This window comes from Rousettus aegyptiacus, unplaced genomic scaffold (assembly GCF_014176215.1).
Source record: "Rousettus aegyptiacus isolate mRouAeg1 unplaced genomic scaffold, mRouAeg1.p scaffold_m13_p_15, whole genome shotgun sequence".
NCBI classification, from domain to species: domain Eukaryota; kingdom Metazoa; phylum Chordata; class Mammalia; order Chiroptera; family Pteropodidae; genus Rousettus; species Rousettus aegyptiacus.
The window spans coordinates 40170104-40191295 of NW_023416290.1; the positions used below are offsets into that span (position 1 = coordinate 40170104).

At 39.1% G+C, this 21192-nt stretch overlaps 1 protein-coding gene across 2 annotated transcripts; it reads right to left on the reverse strand.

The window, feature by feature from the left end:
• Window positions 1-6382: 6382 nt before the first annotated feature.
• TMEM74 (transmembrane protein 74) lies at window positions 6383-9914 on the reverse strand. Of its 2 annotated transcripts, XM_016158992.2 has the most exons (3): window positions 9799-9914; window positions 7758-7798; window positions 6383-7569 (listed from the first exon to the last, which is right to left on the reverse strand). In XM_016158992.2, the coding sequence occupies exon 3, from the start codon at window positions 7408-7410 to the stop codon at window positions 6493-6495; it is 918 nt and encodes a 305-aa protein (XP_016014478.1). In that variant the 5' UTR covers window positions 7411-7569; window positions 7758-7798; window positions 9799-9914; the 3' UTR covers window positions 6383-6492. The 2 variants fall into 2 exon arrangements, with proteins under 2 accessions (XP_016014478.1, XP_016014476.1); XM_016158990.2 differs by having other exon boundaries at window positions 6383-7798.
• Between the last annotated feature and the right edge of the window lie 11278 nt (window positions 9915-21192).

Consider the following 21192-nt stretch of genomic DNA (forward strand, 5'->3'; position numbering starts at 1 on the left):
AGCTTTAGTTTTTTCATTTTAAAAATTCAGGTAATAGTACTTGTCTTGCAGAAATGTCGTGAGAACTTAATGAGTAAAGTACAAATAATAAGGTACGAATTTAATAATACACAAGAAGAACTTAAGAAAGTACCTCCTCTTGCCCAAGAGCTAAAAGCATTAGTATTGGCTCGTTTTAATCTCCTAATTTCTATGATAAAATAATACAATGAAACTATACAGGTTATCATAAGGAGCATTGCAATCATTTCCTTATTTAAGTATTTTTTAGTAAAGAACTACTAAATTGTGCTTTTTCTGGAGAGTTTTCAGAATACTGTGTTTTTCTCCTTCAGTGTTAAAAATAAATTGATTATATGGTCTTTAAAAAATAAAAGAATTTTTATGTTCGTTGATACATAACATGCTTTAACAGCACAAGGACCTTAGAAATTACGGTGGCCATTGGTGTTACCTGCCAAACGGCCCTAAGTCTCCCCACTTCAGGGCACATGATAGAATTGAGTTTCCTGGTTTGAGTGGGACTGTATAACTAGTCCTGACTAACAAATAGTGAGGAGATGCAGAGCCTGTTCTAAACTTTTCACACTCTTCTCCCCTCTAGCTTGACAACCAGCAACATTTAAAAATGTAATTGCATCAGACTGGGTTTCCAACCTATAAGGGTCAAATAGCAAGAGACTGGAATCATAGCAAAATTATGTAGCTCATGCTGAATGATCAGAGGTGTTTAAAAGAAAGAAGTCCAGAAAAACATATATTTAAAAAAAAACTAGATTTATTTCTTTATAGTAGATAAGAATCCTGATCCAATTTTTGTTTTAAATAAGTGGAGCAATATATGGGGCCTCACTTCTAGTCGTCCCTTCATAATTCTCAGCCTTGAGAACACTAAGACATAATAAGGATACAATTTCACTTAATAATATAGATTATGATACATCCTTCAAATGAAAATGGAGATCAAAATTAGATTAAGAAAATTTTAAGAGTAGGGGCATAAACTAATTCGATTTTGTCTCTCACCTAAAAGCTTTCTAGATTTTTAGATATTCTAAAAATTATCTATTTATGTATCGTTTTCCGCATTGTGCAATTCACAGTCTAAGTTCAATACCAAGTAATTTAGAGAAATCCAAATAGCTTTGACTATTTCATATAAAGTAAAAAGACTAAGGCCTAGTTTACATTATTAAATGATAGGTAGCAAGAAGAATGTTATACTTGAATCAAGGGTAAATATTACCTTTACTGTTTTGGGAAACATAATTTATGTTTTGGGAAACAAATATAATTTTAAAAGACCAAATCAGCATCATGGATTCAGATTTAAATAAATGTTAACAAAAACAATAAAACATCTGAATAGTTTTATTTTAAAATGATATGACACACTTGCTATTAACATATATGTCATCATATGCCCTCAGAAAAAGCCCATAGCCTTAATAACTGCCCTTTTACCATGTCAAATAACACATAATAGACATCGAAATATTTTTCTTGGTTGGCAAGAAACGTAAAATTAAAAGGATAATGAAAACCACAAAGTAAAAACTCTCAATTTACTGTATAGTAACAACCCATCTTCACTTTCTTGCATGATGTGTTCAGAGCATGGTTAAGAAGGGTGAAGATGGTAGTGGGGAAATAAGGCTGCTTGTTCTTGAAACACAAGAGAGTTACTAAACTTGAAGCAAAAAAAAAAAAAACCCAAAACAAAAAACAAATAAAAACAACAAAAAGTCTGTTGCCCATATTTCTCTGAAATAAAATAATAATTTATGGTAAAACAACTTCAAAATATGCAACATTTTTATGAGCCTAAAATAGAGAGGTTAAAAAATAATCAAACGTTTGTGGGATGCTAAACGACCAAAAGAGACCTGTATGATTATGGCATCTTATTCTGAGGTTGATTTTGAATTCTTTATTCATGGCCTATGAAACATTTCTCTTGTCCTTAAAGGCAACAGTAAGGCATGCCAAGTTTCTATAAGAAAATTATTTTAACAATAGCTTTGGATGTTACAATTCCGTAATTATAAAATATTCTCCTAAGACATTCATAAACTTGAGTGTACATAAACTTGCATTCTAACAAACATAAATCACAGGTACTCTCTTAAGTGTAAGCCATGGATTTTTGAAATCCATTTTACATATTTAAAATAATATCTTTTTACAGTGTCAGTGCACAAGTCAGGCAAATTATTCCTCAAGGCATATGCCCATAACAGTTGGAAAGAGAGAATATTATAGAGTTCTATGAACCATAAAATGATACAGCTGAAAGACAGCGAAGTATTAATTTTCTTTCTCATGAACACTTTTAAACTGAGAAAAGCCAGTGAGACTTCATTATAATTTTTCTCATTATAATTATTCTTAATGTCCAGTTCTGGGCAAGGTTAAACACTATGGCACAGAACGGTAAGGATCTGTCTTTTTTTTTTGTCACCGTGGAACCTTGATGGTGGTATTAAATCCTGCTGAATACGTGAACCATTGGTGACGGTTCTGAATCTCTTGTCAGACCACATTTTTGTGGTAGCAGGAATTGATGCAATGGAATCTGACCTTCATATTGAAAAACCTTCTCCTGATAGATATATAAAACATTTTTTCTTTAACTTTAGATGATTTATCCAGGTAAGCTTTTGCATGTGGCCGTCACTGCGCATGTGAAAGATAAAGACTGAATTGTTCAAGTGCTCTTGCCTAGAAGTTTTGCCTGTCACAAAGAAACAACAAAATGTAGAGTCACTTGGGTTCACACCCTTAATTCCTGATATTCACTGGCACAATGCTCACTCGCTCACCTATCCCTCCACCCAGAAGCAAAGGAATGGTGCAAATGGGCTTGGAAGGGCAGTCTCTGTTTAAATTTGCACCTCAAAGGACATGTGCCAGCACTGCTCCAACTGGGTCCCTAAAACAAATAAGTGTGAAAGGGATGGACTCAGATATTATAAAGAGAGAGCAAAGCATGTGATACTGATATCAAGGCAGAATCTAGGGGCATAGCAGTCACGTGGGTAAAAGCATCCACAGCCATCGAGAATTTGTGGTTCCAAGCAGTCCTGTCCTCCTCTAAACCATGTCAGCTGTGAAGTGGAGAAACTTTCTCCTTATGTTGTATTACACAGGCTGCTTCAGGAGCTCCCAGTGGCTGGAAAGGATAGCACTGTAAAGAAAACACTTCAGCTCTGCCACAGACAGTTTAAGGTGCCCTAAAGAGGAACAGTTCTATTAAAGTCAGTAAGAGGATTAAACTGTCCCTTAGCAGCATGTAGATCCCAGAAGTAATGGAGAAAGGCAGTTTTCTTCTAGTACTCACCCCTTTGGGCCACATTGTTGAACAATGAACTGCCTTCTCTCTCTCAACATTAGGAAGGTGACTGAGTTTAGTTTTCTAAACCCTGGTAAATAAGTTACAAACTTAAACTATGAACATTTGAAAAAAGAGTCCTGCCTTTCCAGGTCTAGCAACAAAAACTCGCATTGATAACAACCAGCACCACGTGGAAGAGGGAGATGTAAGGTCATAAAACTCCATGAAGGATTCAGGACCAACATTATAGCTATCGTCTGTTCAGTGTCTATAACATTTATCACCTGCTCTTGCCAAAGTACTTCTAACTAAGTATTAGAGCCTCCCAAAAACCTTCTTTTTCAGATTGGAAACAACAGTGCCTAAAGTTCAGGGTTTTTCATTGCCCACGTTACCATCACTTTAAATTCAAGTAATCTTCATCTTGAATTCAGGCACTGACAGGATGGACTGGGGTGACACAACCAAATACCTACAGAAAAGCCGATTCAGGCAGTTATCTGATTATGTGAACACAGCTCTAGGGAGACATCCAGACGGTATTCTGAATCAGGTTCCTTTGGTGTAATGGTCTGCCCTCATATGATTAGAACCTTAAAAGAAATGTGCCCTATAAATGAACAAATATAGATAATGTTGAAATAAGCATTTAAGTACTACATTTCAATTTTCAAATTTTAAAGGAGGAAAAAAATATATTCTGACTTGTTAAATCTCCCCAAACATTTTCTTTTCTTAATATATCTCTATCTCTATCTATCCCTTTAGAGCACATCAAAACTGTGTATCGTTTGGTAGCACTGCAAGATTTATTAAATGCTTCCAAATGCAAAGCTAAAAAGTTTTAGCTTTTTCTCCTTTGTCATCAGTTTTACAGAATTGAAAAAACTTCCTAACACTTGATTCTCAAATTTGTCTGAAAATAAGCTGAAAATTGGACCACGTGATTAATTCAGTTTAGTCTGTGCTTTAACTAATTAATCTTGTTTCATCAATAAATAAAAACAAAACTCAGCTGCTCCCACTTAGCTTCTATGAATAAACATATATTTTTAAAATGTAGTAACACACACACGTGCACACACCCCTCAGACCTACTCGTTCAGCCAAGCAGTAAATCATACTCTGCCTCAACATCATCCGAAGAGAGTCCTCAAGCAGGCTAGAACCTGACAATTTATAAACTTTCAGAATATTATATTGCTGGTAAGCTGGCATCAACACTAACCACAAAATGACACAAGAGTCACAGTAAAACAAAAATTACAAAGAACCAGCGACAGCGAACAGCAATCATGTGTATATTGTCCCAATTCTTTCTCAATCAAAAACAGCCTATTCTGTAGGGTAGCTGATCTCCATCTCGCTTCCTCTGATGTCCATATAATTTCTCATTTTTACCTAATAGTTTTTTCACATACTCATCCTCTTTTTACTATCCTCTGATCCTTCCTTTTGTGTTTCTCCTTAACCCTGAATAACACGCTGCGTGTACCTAACTCATCAAATAGACCTGACACCCACAAGAGCTCATTCACATAGATATCCTGACTCACACACTCTGCCAGCCTAAATCACCCACATATTTCACAGTCCTCAATTACAAGAAAAACTTTGGACATTAGAATTAGGCTTTAGAATCTACAAAGAAATCAATTTCTTACTTCCCCACGCTGCCTTCCCACCCCAGTTCCAAGCCCCAGTCTTCTTTAAGTCTGACCCCACTGATGGTGCTAACAGGGTAGTGGAAGTTAAAACAATCCTCCAGCATGAGGCTAGAAACACCTCAAAGAGTAGTTGCAAAATGCAAGGCTGCATCCCCCGCCCCACCCCCCGCCCCTTCCTAAGCCATTACCTACGGAGCCAGTGTGTTAGTGTCGGCACTGAGTGTGTGTTGTGACCACGTTACTCATCATGCCTCTCATAGGACAAGAGTTTGAACCTCATGAGGCAATAGCTCACAGTTACTAAGATCTTGGTTATAAGGAGCTCAGAATGATGCCTGGACCATTGAAGTTCCCACCAAGTCAAGGTTTCTCTCTCTCTCTCTCCCTCTCCCCCATTTTAATTTTTTTGAATATGAGCTTAAGGACTGCTGCCATCCTAGTAGGGTATTGTCTTGTCGCTTGGTCTAGAGCAAGTGATACTGGCTTCAAGATGCAGTCCCTAAGTCTAGCTGCAATTGTATTGGAAGTTTTCTCCAAACAACAACAAAACACCTGGTAGTATGCCAGAGCCAGCCATGACTCGGCCCTGCCTAGATGTTTAGATGTCTGCAAAAATGTTAAAAATGTCTTATGCTTTGTCTCTCTGGTGTGAGAACCAGCAAAGACTAAAAGAGCATGCAGAACCTCTGTGATGGCTAAACACAAACAGAAAATAAAATTTATATCAGAAACTAATTTTATTCATCTAGAAAACGGGCATGTGACACTGGCTAATATCTGGCACTACCATTTTGGGTTAAATTCAGATTGGTCTTATAATGATCGATATAATTTTCTTTCACTAGAAAGTTTATTCTAATGTATTAGTTACCACTTCTGAGTACAGGAACAATTTTAAATATAACAAATGCAATTTTATAGTTTTAAAAAAATAACCAACATCCTCAAGTTTCAAAATATTCAAACTCAAAACACTATATTTTAGTGTTTAGCCAAATTATAAGAAGAAAAAAATTTAGCTAGAATACAGATAAGAACCTTTAAGAATTAAGTATATGCCTTATTATCTAATTAGTGCTTAAGTTCTTTTCATAAGATAGATTTCTATAATTGATCTGTGTGTGGAACAACCTAATGTCCAAAGAATAATATCCCATCCCTCGTAAAAGAAATCATTTGTACACTGGATCGTTAGAAATATTTTTGCTATAGAAATAGAAGCTGATGACCATTACGGAGTAATTAGGCTCAGCTCTTAAGAAGGACAGGTGTAGCTGGTTGTAGGTTCTTAATGCATCTTATATCTTACTTTTCTTCTAAATAAAAAATACATGGAGAACAAAGACACTCACAGGCTGTTGGTTTGGGAAATAAAATTTTCTTTTGAGGCAAACAAACTGCACTGTTAATTTTAAGAAACACGGTTTGTTTTTGTTTGTTTGTTTCCATATAAAATGCCAAGGCAGGCTCTCAAGGAGTTCACAGCCAGAATTAACTCTGTACAGTGAGAGTATCTTCCTCTACCAAGGACAGTTCCAGGGTGTTCTCGTTAGTGTTGGTCTTCATCCTGAAGTTGAAAGAACCGTAGAGTTTTGCAGACTCTTTGGAAGAGGCAAACCTGTTGCGACGGTAAAGCTCCCCCTTCCACATAGACATCATTAGCAAACAGGACAGAACGACCCCCCCAAGCGTAAGCAGGCAGAGGCCGGCGATCACACACCGGTCCAGGTGCGCCCCCAGCCTCGCGGCCTCCTTCTCCAGGCGTTCCATCTCCCGGGCCGCCACGGTGCTGGGGTCCACAGTCACCTCCCGTGGGACGATGTAAGAGATGATCACCAGCAAGATGCCAGTGACCAAGAACAAGATGGCGCTGATGAAACCATAGTCCACGGACTTCCCTGCAGACGTGGCTTCCGAACTGGTATCGTCTTCGTCTTCCGAGATCAAGGATATGGCAGCCTCGTGGGCCCACTCATTTGGATTCCCCCAGCCAAGGTCTACCAGGTGATTACTCCCTTTTGCTGAAGGCGAGCTCAGGTCCCGCTGCTCTAAGTTAACATTCTCATCCACATAGGTAAAAGAAGTTTCTAATTCCTGGCTGCAGCAATTGCAGACTTTCCGTTCTGCTGTTATTTGGTTATTCCCTGAGCAGAGACGTCCTGGTGGGAAGGAGTCTGGCTGAATAACACCATCTTGCAGAGAGGAGGAGGGGGACGCCGCAGAAGGGCTAAGTGTAGAGCCTTCCATCGGGGCTGCTCTCGGTGTGGATGTACAGTGTCTCTGGCAGCAGAGAGCAGCTCTGGTGGCTGCCGCATCTGCCTGGTCAGTGGGAGGCCCTTCTGAACCCCAGTCCCCAGCACTGCACAGGGCGACCTGGCTGCTCTTGTCGGCAAGGTAGTGGAGCTCCATCACAGCTCGTCAGACATCCCCCTGCGGCTTTCAGAAATTCTGCCAACAGCAAGTTAGAAAAGAGCCCAAAGAGCTACGACCGAAGCACCAGGAGCGCTGCTTCTGAGGGCCCCGTCTTCTCCGCAGCCAGAGTCATTGACACTTCGGCCCCAGTTCTTCCTAAAAGGGGTGAAGGAAAGGAGAGGCTCCCTAAGGTCAGGAAAGCGTGAAAAGAGCAACTTCTCTGACTTATCACAGGTTGTTACACTGGGAAACTTAGGTCAGGGCAGAGAAGCAGCACAGAGGAAGTGGCAGTGTCTCTGAAGAAAGCATTGCCGTCACCAAGCCAAATTTATCCAAGGACTCACACATTTCTATGACAGGATCCCTCGATGAGAAGGCAGGTTTCCTGTATAGAGACAGAAATGAGAAAGGTAGGGACCTTTTTAGCAGAGCCGCTGATTTTCTGGAGAACCCGGGAAAGCATGGCCTTCTCAAAAATTTGGTTAAATTATAAGTGTTTACATTCTCTTTAGAACAATGCAGATTAGCTTCAGAGCATCGCCATGGGTGAACGAATATGTCACTATCAATTGGGCTTTATTGGAGCTGAGGCTCAGCATTTTGACTGGGTAGCTTGGAAGTGGGTGAAAGATGACAGGCTTTATCAACCACCTCTCTAACCTCACACTGCAAACATTCAATGACCCCAGTCACACAGCCCTATATTTACAAGACCCCATGTTTGTTCATTGTGCTTCTATTCTTAGCCCATCCCCTTGATGCTACATGACAGCAGCATGTTCTGGCCTGGAAGTATGCAGACAACACACCTCATCGTGTGATCCCTGCAAATACTATGGGCCAGCCCACTCCTACACACACACACACACACACACACACACACACCCTCTGCTCCAGACTTCTCCGGCTAACTGGGTGGAAGTCTGACTCCCTCACCCTCTGCATGCTTTGCTAACACATGTGCACAGGAAATTGGCCATCCAGAAGTTTTTACAAACCCCATCTAGAAATAAACAGACAATAAAAGACAAATTATAAACCCAGAGTCACAGTTCTGCTGAGCCAAATAGATGAGAAGCGATTCCGAAGTTACCTCTGGAGCTCTGTATCCGTGACACTTCACCCCCACCACAGAAAAGAACCCTTTTGGGGCAGAATTTTAAGTTGAGCAGAAAAGTATCTGCCCATCTTTTTCTGCCTCTTACATCTTTCTGAGGAATAAAAATTCACTTTTCACTATCACCAAGAATAAAGGTTTCAAACAAGGGTCCTTTTATTTTGCTTCCAAGTCCACAATAATACTTGATTTAACCCACGGCTTGGGGGTTTATTATGATTGGAAATCCACAGCTCCGATAGCTGGTAACCCACACAGAAGCACATGTAAAGGCTCATCTTACAGTCGACTTGGCAACTCAAAGTAAGGAAGAGGGAATCCACGTTTTCTGCTCTACATTAGAGTTTTTTTTTTTTTTAACACTTGTCCTCCTATTGGAGTTTCTCTGCAGCTAACGCAGAAAACACACACACACACACACACACACACACACACACGTGCAGGATAACCACATCTGAACCAGAGCTTTCCCTTAGCAAGTGGACAGACCCCTACGGCAGGATCCCGCGATGAATGAAGCCAGGGTACTGGGTTTGATCAATTACCAAAGTGAGAAATCTCACCGGTCCCTCAGACATTAGGCGCTCTGATTTACCTTTGGCACAAAGAACGCATCACACTACTTTGGATAAAATTGGCAGAGTCCTTTATGGGACTCCCAATTTATAACAAAAAGGGAGAGAAATCTCCACTTAATTCCCTTCTCCTACGTCTATTCTTTAAAGACAGACTCTGCTTCTTCCATCGGCGAAATACTAGCTGCTCATCTTACTTCCTCTGCAGCTCTGTGATTTGAGGCTTCCGTGCTCCGTGGAAAATAATCCCAGGGGACCAGCTAAAGGCTCGTTTCCTTCCGTCCCCTCCCTCTCTTCTGTCTGGTTTATTTAAGAGAGCAGTTAATAAAACTGCACCTCAAAGCAGGGGGAAAGCACTTTTCCTCGTCCGTATGCCATCAATTAAAAGCATTAATATCTGCACTGGAACTAAGTGACACGGGCGAGCTGGTCTGGGGAGGCGACCGCGGGATCCGTCCTGCGCGCGCCGTGCGGTGAGGGCGCACCGCAAGCACCCGCCAGACCCATCCGTCCATTCCGGGCGAACTCCCCGCCTGCCTGCGGCTCCGGGAGTCAGGGTGCGTCCGCCGAGTGCCCTGAGGCTAGGCGGGCACCGCAGGCAGGGAGCAGGGACGCGCGCCCCTGCTCCGCCAGGCTCCCGGGGTCGTCCCTTCGCCCCAGCGCCTCCTACCCGCCTCCTCATTCGCTGCTCACCTCGTGCCTTGGCCGCCCAGTGCGGCCGGAGCGTCGCGCGCTTGTCTCTGCAGGAGAAGTCTCCGATCACCACCTTGGCACTTGTAGCCTCCGCGCGCCGCTGAGCTCGGCGCGGTGGGCAGAGCCCGCCGTGCCCGCTGGGCGGGGCGGGGCGGGGCAGGGCGGGGCGCTCCCTTTGGCTGAGCATCCCGGGAAATGTAGTCCGGAGCGAGGGGGAGCCGGCGGGCTCCCGGGCTCCCTGTCTTCCTTGCTGTCGTCTCTCCCACCTCCTCGCTTTTGCCCTCTCTCTATAACTCGATACCCCTGCCTGGCACCTTAGAAGAAAGTGCTGGACGCTAAGCTCAGGGCGGGAGTCCCCCAGCCTGAGGTGTATCCACAGGATTATAGGAGGAGTGTATTTTTAGTTCCAACTGTGCGCCAGGCAATGCGCATATTTTTTGTCTTATTTAATAGAACAAATCTTCGCAGTAGGTTTTATTAATCCTCATTTTATAGATGAGGAAAGAGGCTAGGAGGAATTAAGTGTCTCATTCAAGACACACAGGCAATCAATGGTAGCTAATACATCGTATCCAGAAATCTGTTTCTGAAGTCATTGCCTTGCCCACAAAATCAGGAGAAATGTGACTATTGAGGGTGAGGGATTGTCCAGTTCACCTTTGCATCCCCTGTACCTAGCAGAGTGTCTGGTATCTTGAATTATGAGCAATAATGTTGCAAAATAACAACAATTAACCTAAGTAGCACTTATTGCCAGACTCTTAACTTCTCCAGAGATGGGTTTCACCCATTCTTTGAAGTCCACTTTATGCCACTTCGATTTATGAAAGACCTCCATTAGTACCTGTTTTCACCAACTGAAAGAAATCCGAACAGGATTTTGACATTTATGAAGAAAAGGCAAAAAGCCAGAATAGTAATCAGCATTTATTAGCAACAATCTGCAATAGAGGCAGTACACACTGGTAATGTAACTACACTGTACATACATTATTTCTAATTTATATAGTCTGCATATTTATCATATTATTCCTTTTATAATAGTATTATTTTAGGTTTTATATGTTATTTGGTATGACTTGGTAAGTTATTTGTGAGGTTTGGGAACACTCAAAAACTTCTCCCATATAAATTAATAGTAATTGTTTTTTCACTTTATGCCATTTCAGTTTACAAAATGTTTCATAGGAATGCTCTAAGTTTGGATGGTGGGTTGGGGCAGGGTCCTGTACATTAACTCATTTAATGGTCACAATTAATTTTTAAAGTCCTGTTAAAATCCTCAGTTTTACAGAAGAGGAAACTGAGTTACAAAGAAGCTGAGTAATTTGCTCAAAATTATATGGTTAGTACTCAGCAGGGGTGGGGCATGAGCCCTAAAACCTTCATTCTTATGCAAATTGAACAATTGGAAGAAAGTTCAGAGGCAAGAAGAGTGTGTTAAAAACAAAGGAAATCTAGAGCTTGAGGCTACTGAGTTGTGACTCCTTGGATAGGACTAAAGAACTTCTTTTACACTAACCTCTTTCTAACCCTAGGGGACTGCAACAGCCAACAGCCAAAGGGAATCCGTGGTTTGTGGGTCTTCTCCAGGTTTTCAGCATCTCCTTTGGGGAGAGTCTGTTATTGATTGTTTTCATCTAAGGAAAGCAAAAGAAAGGTTATACTATTTATAACATTTTGCTGTTTGTGAGTAGCTCACATAAATTCTGCGGTTCCTTGCTTTCAAGTGATAGATCAATTTCCTATAACGATGATTTTGTTTGTTCTCCTTTATATTGATAGAATCCATACTTTCATAGTTCCAGGGACTTCACAATCCAACCCCTTTAAATTCTTTTTTCCCGTCTTTTCCCCCATGACTCTTTTGGCCAGTTAAGCACATTTGTTGATAAACAGACACATATATTATGATTTTTTTTTCCTTTACTCATTACACTGTTCTCCATTGAGAATACCCTACCTCTACTTTCCTGTTGCTACAGCCTTCGAGGACTGTCTAGTCAAGCCACATTTCCAGGGGTTCATTCCATTCCTAGTACTGTATGTATTTAAAAGGGAGCACAAAAATGTCATAGGATGTCTAGATGACAGCAGCTAAGAAGCTAAGGAAATTTGAACTCATTGGACAAGGAGATGCTGAAGGATTTTAGGATAGTTAGCCAGAGCAGGAGACTTAGAAGAAATAAAAACTAGCTTTAAATAATTTGAAGTTTGTAAAATAGAAGAGGAATTCTATATCATAATTAAAGAGGGTAAAAGCAGAACCAATGCTAATAATAGTATTTACTAGTTCCAATGTGTTATTATTAATTTTTATACTATGTCTATAAGGAAGCCAGTATTATTGTACACATTTCCAATGTAGAAATTGAAGATCGAAAAGGTGTCATCTCCTTCCCGAAGTATGAGAGCTAATAACTAGCAGAGCCAAGATTCTGACTTGGGTCTGTCTCATTCCAGAACCTGGATCATCTTCACTACCGAGCTATACAGAGCAATGCTTCACAGTCCTTTACACAGCAGAGTGTACATAAGAGGTGATCGAACTAGAATAAACACAAGAAGTTTCTCGTGGTCATGGGCCTGGCGCTGTGGCCACTTTAGGTCAGGCAGCTCGGAGGACCAAGTGAGTAAATAAGCCAGCACATCTGTGCCATGCCAGAGCACTTGAGGATGACCAATGCAGGAAAGCTCTGGAAAAGCACTGACAGATTTATTAAGGAGGCTGATTTGAGGCTGAGTATAGGGAAGAACATTCTTTCTAAGAATTTGAAATAGAATGTCCTATGAAAGTGAATTCTGTATTACTAAACAGGGAAAAAGAAAGAAGAGCCAATAATTAGTGATATTGTAGAAGGGATCATCTAGTTGGATTTGTCTGCTTGGCACCAGGGCCTGGTGTTCTTGTGAGAATCTAATGCCTGACTATCTGAGGTGGAGCTGAGGTGCCGATGCTAACTCTGGGGAGTGGCTGCAAATACAGATGAAGCTTCGCTGGCTTGCCTACAACTCACCTCCTACTGTGCAGCCTGGTTCCTAACCTTTACTGGTCCACAGCCCCAGGGGGTGAGGACCGCTGGTAAAGGACCTCTGTGGTTTCCCTGATGAAATGACTCCAAGTTAATCTCTTTCATGAACTCTTTTTCCTCTGAACCAGCCACCAAAGATTTTCCCTCCAATGAACTTTGCTAGGACTTGTCAACACTGATATTTTTTTATATTTGTCATCTACAGCCTTGTGACATTATTTGTATATCTGGATGATGATTACATATTGTTTAACCTCTCAATTAGGCATTTAAATATCTAATGGCAATTGTAACCACTATAGGGTCAGTATCCCTATATTAAATGTCTAATTACCTCCTGTAGATGGTGCAGTGTTTTTGAATAACATGAGGAAAATGTCAAGACTGAACTGAGACTGGAGATGATTAACTATCCACATTATTCGCTCTCATTTCCTATTTCTATATATAGTACTCGACTGTCTACATATTCTTGAACATTAAAAAATATCAACTCTGCCAACATGCTACAATATCTCCTTGAAAAGTCTATGGAAAAAGAATAAATGTAAACGGATTGAGCTCTTGGAATGAAAAGCTTTCAAAAAAAAATACCACATGCTGAAATAACTTCACCTCTCCCTCTCCTATAACTCTGTCTATGTATAAAATTTTCCTCAAATTCTGACCCAAGAACCTTTTCAAGAGCCTTTCTTGTTCGACATCCCCATGTCGTATCACTCTTCCAATTGGCATTCTAGTAGCATAATATACTTCCTTTACACTTCATTCCATGTATATTTTATACAGCTTTCTATGTGGTCTTTCTTCCTAAATAAAATTAAGCTGCTGGAGAACCAATATAGCCTGCCCATAACTTCAAAGCTGCACAAGGGCATGAAATGGTAAAACACATGAACACCAGTGGTTCCTCATTACGAAACCACTGACGCTAGTAAAATGATATGAAAGTCTAAGTGACGATTTTGATCTTCCATGATTTTAACGTCTCATATTTCCTGTTTACTTACACTCTGTGAACTATGGGAGGAACAATCATGATTACACAAAGTTAATCAGTGGAAAATAGATTCCGAGAAGTAAATTTACCATGTGAATCAAGGGCAGCACAGCGACTTGCAAGGACATTTGACCATCGAGTCTCTTACAGGGATGACTGAGGATGCTTTCCAGTTTTCTCTCTTCAGCAATAATAACAATTGATTGTAAATAAATATAAAAATTCTGTATAAATATAAAAATAAATGTAAAAATTCTTAGAGGATTTATCAGGATAAGCTAGATTGTAAGGAAGTAAGAAAGACATTCTTAGAATTGGCTGGATGGAGGCTCAGTCATTTAATGGGAATTGTACAAGGAATATGATTTACTGTGTACTTTAAGCTGGCACTTCTAAACGATGGAAGAAAAGAATAAAAATGACCAAAATTTAGAGTAATGAAGGTCTCATTTACTAACAAAATTCTAGGAACAATAAAACGAGTCATGTTAAACATAAAAGTGTCCTTTAAATAAGAATACTTATAGTGGCCAGGCAGACATGTTATTTAAATAAGTAAAGTGGCTGGATACAGACGATTAGGTTGAGGGGAGGACTGTAGCCAAATTGAGACAAGAGCTTTTCCTAAAAAGGGCAGTATTCCCTAACTGCTATACCTGTTTCTGTTTTTTGTTTTTGCTTTTGTTTTTTTTGTCTTGAATGAATTCAGATATCAGTAAAAGTCAGATATCCCAGTTTTTATCCAAAAATTCATAATGTTTAAAATTTTAAATTAAATTTAAAAAATTTTAATCTGTCTGGGTCAAAGAGAACAAAACTCGAGGAAACCTTTGCTTCCAGGTAATAGTGGAGTTGGCGATTGGAACTAAATATACCGTTTTGTTTTTTTGGTTTTAGTTTGATTTTTTTTTCTTTTTGTAATTTAGAAAGCTAAAACTTCACATAAACATACCGCTGGGATCTGGGGCAGCATCCTGTGGTCAACCACATTAATATCTTTTTCAGCAAAAAAAAAGTGTGGATGTTCACACTAGTTTGGATAAAGAATGTTAGTGGCTTTCATAAGTTCAGAGGTGGTTTCGCTCAAAATGAGCTTCCTACAAATTAATGAAAACTTTTTAGTTTTAAGAGTTTATTGGATTTCAGAATCATGACTAAGTAGTTGCAGCTCTCTCTAACCCTTGTTTTTACTTCCTTGCCAGACCCTCCTGGTCTTGACTGGGCTCACTCATGTCTCTGTGGTTAAATGTTGGGTCACTGATTGATCTGGGATGATCTGAGCTCGGATGGCTTGTCTCTGTTCTACTGTGGTCTCCCATTCTCCAGCTGACTGGGCCATCTGGTTCACAGAGCGTGCGGGGTTCCAAGGGAGGGAGTTGGAGCATACAAAGCCTTTGGGGGCTGAGCTCAAAACCTGTACACAGTCGTGCTAAAGCTTTATTTTGTTAAATTCAATCACCGGCCTAAACGAGACTCAAGGGATAAGAAGATTGATTGACTTTACCTCTTGATGCAAGGACCTACAAAGTCACATTGTTAGGGATGTAGAACAATTAGGACGATTTTTGCAATTAAGCTACTATAATCGTAAAATGCTGAGTCTGAACGCCAAGTGGGAACGTGCGGAGAGCCGAAATCATCTAGATCATGTTCGTTGTTTGCCACACCTGTATCAATTAATTCTCCATAGTTCTTGTCTGTAACAGTACTTGGATTTTTCTCTAGGTAACCCTCTTCCTCGTTTGTGGTGCAGCTTGGCAGTTTGGGGAAAATTGACTTTACCCTCTGCTTGAGAGCACAAATCAACAAGTCTAATCACACTCCTTCAGGTTTAAGTGGTTGGTTAAGGAAAAATAAGGAACCAGTCCCAGGCCAAATCAAACATGGCACTCCTTTAGCCACAGTTGGCTCAGAAATAGCCCAATCAAGGTAAAGTGCAAAATTTTGATCAATAGTCGAGGACAGAGGATGCACATAGTCTCTGTTTCAGCTCAGAACCACAAGGTAAGCTAGCCCGAAGATAAAGCCAACATACAGGAGGAGGGAAGAGGCTAAAGAATCACAAGCGGAATGAAAGTCAAGGTTAAACTGAGTGAAACTGAATTTCTTCTTCTTTTGAGCTTCTTGATAACCCGAGTCAAAAAATCACCAGCTTCAGTGGATTTTCTGAGCTCTGTGAAACCAACCAAATTTGACACCTTTTCATACATTTTTCTATCTCATTAAAGTTCTTGAGGCCTGTACCAGGTTTATCTTTGACTCCTTGGTTTCAGCATAGTGTCTGTCTCACCATAGGAGCAAAACAAGTGTTCGGTTAAGGACCCTATATAATCTGAAACCTGCTGTAACACGGTTCTCCAGTATGAATAAAGTGGAAACAATATATATAAATAAAAAGCAGTCAGCAGACCTCAACTCATAGAGTTCATTCATACTTATAAGTAAATATATAAATCAATTGCTAAATGAAGAACTTAAACCTGGAATTGATCATTTCATGTAGATTTTTTGTTATAATTATAGCTAAAGTAAAAAGCTGCAATATAAATGCCTGTTGTTTTTTTTAAACACACACACACACACACACACACACACACACACACACACACACACACACACTGCCCTTGACCAAAAGAAAGAAACTATTCCTGAGAGGACAATTTAATGTCGTTTTTATGAGTTTCAGAATAAGAATAAGAAAAAGAAAATAAACAGAGGAACCGAAGAACAAGTCCATCATGAAACATGAGGAACACGGCAGTTCTATGAGCAGTATTCTTATTTTGTAAAACGTGTAAGCAAGCTAAGCTGAATTCCCTAAGTCCTTAGTAACTTTTGACTTCAGTGTGCCTAGGAAAAGCGAATTTAGTTGTTGCAGAAATTATCTAGAACAGATGCTTCACTAAAGTGAGAACCAAGTAGCGATGTAGCGTGTTCATTCTCTGAGGCAGAGCCAGAATTCTTACGTGGAAAGAATTCTGTCTTCCCTTGGTTGTAATGTGAATTAGAATGTAATATATGTCTTTTAAAAATCAAGACAACCTAACTTTAAGCAGCAGTAGGAACAAAAGCTAAATATTGGGGGAAAACACTATAATGAACTGTAAAATCTGTAATGAAAGTCTGTCACTGTGCAGAATCCATGTCACTGTCACATCTGCTAAGTTATAACATTCATCTATCAAAAGTACTTCAGAATAATTAAGTGGATCATTACAGTATTATTCTAACTTCCGCTCACTGTGGAGGCAGACTAAGTAACTCATTACCAAATTCTCTTAATCCGGCAGTCTTCATTTCTATTTTTAGATATATTTTTTATAGTCATATCAGATGAGAATATCACATGAATTTCTTCAAGATTTATGATTAGGATAATCAGAACAGATGTCATTTTCAAATAATACCAAGGAAAATAAAATTTCAGATTTCAAGTACAGAGCAACTTAATTTGTCCACCCTTTGTCTAGCTGTATTTTTTTTTTAAATTATGTTGCAGTCTGCACATCACATTTATTGCTTCATGCATTTAGTGAAATTTATTGAGCACAGATGCTTGTCAGGTGCTATGCTGGATGCTGAGAATTCAAAGGTAGACGGACATATGATTAATATCTCTACTTTCAAGTTTGTCCCAACCTAGTACAGGCTAGCTTGTGAAAAGAACATTTCCCTTATCGTTTTTGCCTTTCGAAAAGTGTCAGAAAATTCCCAGTGTTTTAGTCCACAGACAATTGTTCTTGTGTATTAAATGTCTTGATGCCCACGCAGCTACTCAACAGATGCCTTAACCATCTTCCGAACTTAACCCCGCTTCTCAGTTTGACACCTGGCATTCTACTAAATGAATGTGAGGCTAATCTTCAGTAAACTAAGTTCCTCTTCCTGAGTCATCTCTTAACAACAGTGAAGATCCAAGTTCTCTTGAGGGAAAGGTGGAAAGAAACCACTTTAAAGTCATCAGAAATTCAAGGATTCATTGGATTCTCAAGCTAAACCAAAAGGGTGATAGTTGGTACATTTTGTCATAGAAATTAAAATGAAGTAAAGGATTCCAAAGTAATTCTTCCATCTAGCTGTGAAAGACACTGCTACAAGCCTTTTATCCTCATAAATATTTTACATTTTATGACCAGATGTGCTTGCTTTTTCTCTTTTAATTGAGCTGTGGGAATCCAGTCACTGCAGTGGGGTAGCATTTCTGACGGGTTTTCTCGGCAGGTTTTCCTGCCATCTCTGCTACCCCTAAAGAAGCTACCTTTCAGTAGTTTGATTATTGTGGGGAGGGTAGGTTGATTTCAGATTAATACATATTTTCAGATGTCTGCATAAATGTGGATAATATTATTTTTAACAGAATCTTATTTTCAGGAGATAAAGTGATTTATATTTGGAAATGCAAGATCCAGAAATGTGTGGGTATCATAGTCATGAATCCCAGAACTGGAATCTGTTCTCTTTCTCTTACAAAGTAAGTTGAATATGAAATTTTACTGCTCTCTCTCTTAAATAACCTGGATATTGAGGAACTTTAGTTTTGTTTCAGTGCTCCCATAATCCTCTTCACATATCTCTGCAATCACATTTACCACATTATTTATCAGTTTCAGGTCTCATCTCCCCCACAAAAATGCTAACTCCTGTAGAGCAGGAAAATATGATTTATTCATCTCAATATTCCCAGTGCCTAGCATAGTGTGAAACCAAAAAGTCAAAGTATATTGAATAAGAAAAGAAGGAAGAGCTGGGAATGTGGGGGATAAAGGAGGATAAAAGGGAAAAGATATGGAGGAGAGAACTCTAACAATATGTGGGAAGGTATTTTAATAATGTGATGGGAGATGGGTTGAAACTCCCCATTGTAACATCTATTTGGTAAAATCATCGTGTTTGTTAAAAGCCTTAATATGAGAGATTTGTCAGAGAGGAAAAAATACTCTGATAGAAAACAATTTCAGACCTGTAGCAAGGTGGGGCTAACTTCGATAAACTCATTAAAAGCACAGGAGCTCAAAAAGGCCATTTACTATGAAGTCGCAGAGATACTGCAAAAATAACCATCGGCGCTTGGGCTATAGCAACTCGACCTCAACATTGATACTACTTGTGGCTGTTTAGGACAAATAATCACAGGTTTTTTTGACTTGACCAAAAGGTAGAATCTGTATTCTCTCTCCTTGAACCTGTTTGAGACTGTCTCATTACTAACCAGTAGAATGCAGCAGAAGTGACATTGAGTGACTTTCATAGCTAGGCCAAAAATGGTTGTGCAGCTTCCATCTTGTTTACTGGAACACTTGGAGTCCTGAGTCTCCAGCTAAAGGGTCTGACTTCTCTGAAACCAATATTGGGAGATGATGTGGAAGTGCTCAGTGGACATCCCAACCGATCTCCTAGCAAACAGCTTGCATCGACTGTCTTCCCTGTGAGTGAGCCATTTGGGACAGTCAGCCTTCATATAAATGCAGCGCAGACATTATTTGACAGCAACTGCATGAGAGTCTCCAAGTAACAAATGTCCAGCTGAGCCCTTCCTGAAATTTTTACCACAAAATTGTGAGCAAAATAAAATAGTTGTTTTTATCTGCTAATGTTTTACAGTAATTTGTTACACAGCAATATTAGCCAGAACACTTCCATTTATGGAACCTCTAAATCAACATCTCCTTAAAGCAGTCAGGAGCCAGGTAAGACCATGCTTAATAACATTTTTAAGATACAAAAAGCAAGTTTAAAAGATTTTGTTTTAAAATTTTTGAAGAAACAAACTCAAATAGTTTCAATTAGTGAAGGAAAATAGCTGAATAAAGGAAAGTATTGGTCGCTTATACATAATTTTAAATGTTTAAAATATTTGAGTGTTTGGTACAAAGTTTATTGAATTAGAGAGCAAACTTGGACAAACTTTTGGTTAGCCTAACCAAAGTGCACATCTCATCTTTAAACATTTGTAAGGCTCATAATAACAGTTCAGTTGATATATGTGTGATGGATAAACAAGGGTAAAAAAATTAACAGGAGAAAAACAGGAAATATTTTAGATAAAAATGAATAAAAATGCTAACTCATCCATCAAGAAGAGATTATATAAATAGCATAAAACAAGGTGTCCTGAAGATAATTATTAAAGCATGATTTTAAAAGATGTTACATATGGTCACAAAAAGAAAAATTAACCCCCAAATGGAGAATCTAGTCAGCTCTTTTTTTTAGTCAATTTTTTAAATTCCCACAATGTTTTTATGTTGTCTTAAGGATGGCTAAGAGTCTTTCCTTTTTTATAGCTTAGCAGTTTAGTGTGGAGTTTGTAGCAGTCAACAGATATTGAAAAAACCTCCCCTTGGCAATCCCAGATCTTAAATGTCTTTTGAAGTTTGAAGTAGCTCACAATATGGCAAATTCTAGAAACGAATGCAGCATGGATCTTCCCTTCTGGGAAGAACATTAATTTTGACAATAAAAGTTCAGGACATTTCGCTTATGTGAATTGGCAGAAAGTTAAAGTTGTCTGGGGAAATTTTAGTATATTGGCAATAATTATAATTGTCATAGCTCAGATTTTATTTATATCATGTGATAAGAAATGACATTGCAAAGATATTTAAAGCACTCTCAGGCTTTCAATTTACTTCAGTCTTTCTTGCTATTTATTTCTCGTGTTTCTTTGGGCCTTCCTATTAACCCTTTTCGATTTTCTTGTCCAATTTTTTTAAAACAAAATTTTATTTTTATCAAAGGATATGAAATATTTTTTTGCAAAAAATTAAATATAAACAGTGCTAAAAGACGTAAATATGACAGTCACTCAATCCCCTTGCCCTATTCCCTAGGAAAAACTGCTTTCAACTCATTTATCTCCATAATTTAAAAAATATGCATGTACCATGTTTTGTTCTTCAACAAAAATGTTCTGTTATGGTATATGAAGATTTAACTCACAACTTTTCCTCTCCTCCCCCACATCATCTCAGTATATAGCAATCCCCCTTATTTACAGGAGGTATGTTCTAAGACCCCCCGTGGATGCCTAAAACCATAGAAAATATCAAATCATATACATACTATTCTTTTTCCTGCATGAACATACCCATGATAAAGTTTAATTTATAAATTAGGCACAGTAAGATAATAATAACAATAACTAATAAAATAGAATAATTATAACAATGTATTCTAAAAGTTACGTGAATGTGGCCTCTCAAAATACCTAATTTTACCATGTACAATGTAGATACACTGGACAAAGGGATGATTCACATTTTGGGTGGGAGGGAGCAGGACAGTTACTCAGAATCGTTCACAATTCAAAACTTACGAATTGCTTATTTCTGGAATTTTCCACTTAATGTTTTCAGACCGTGG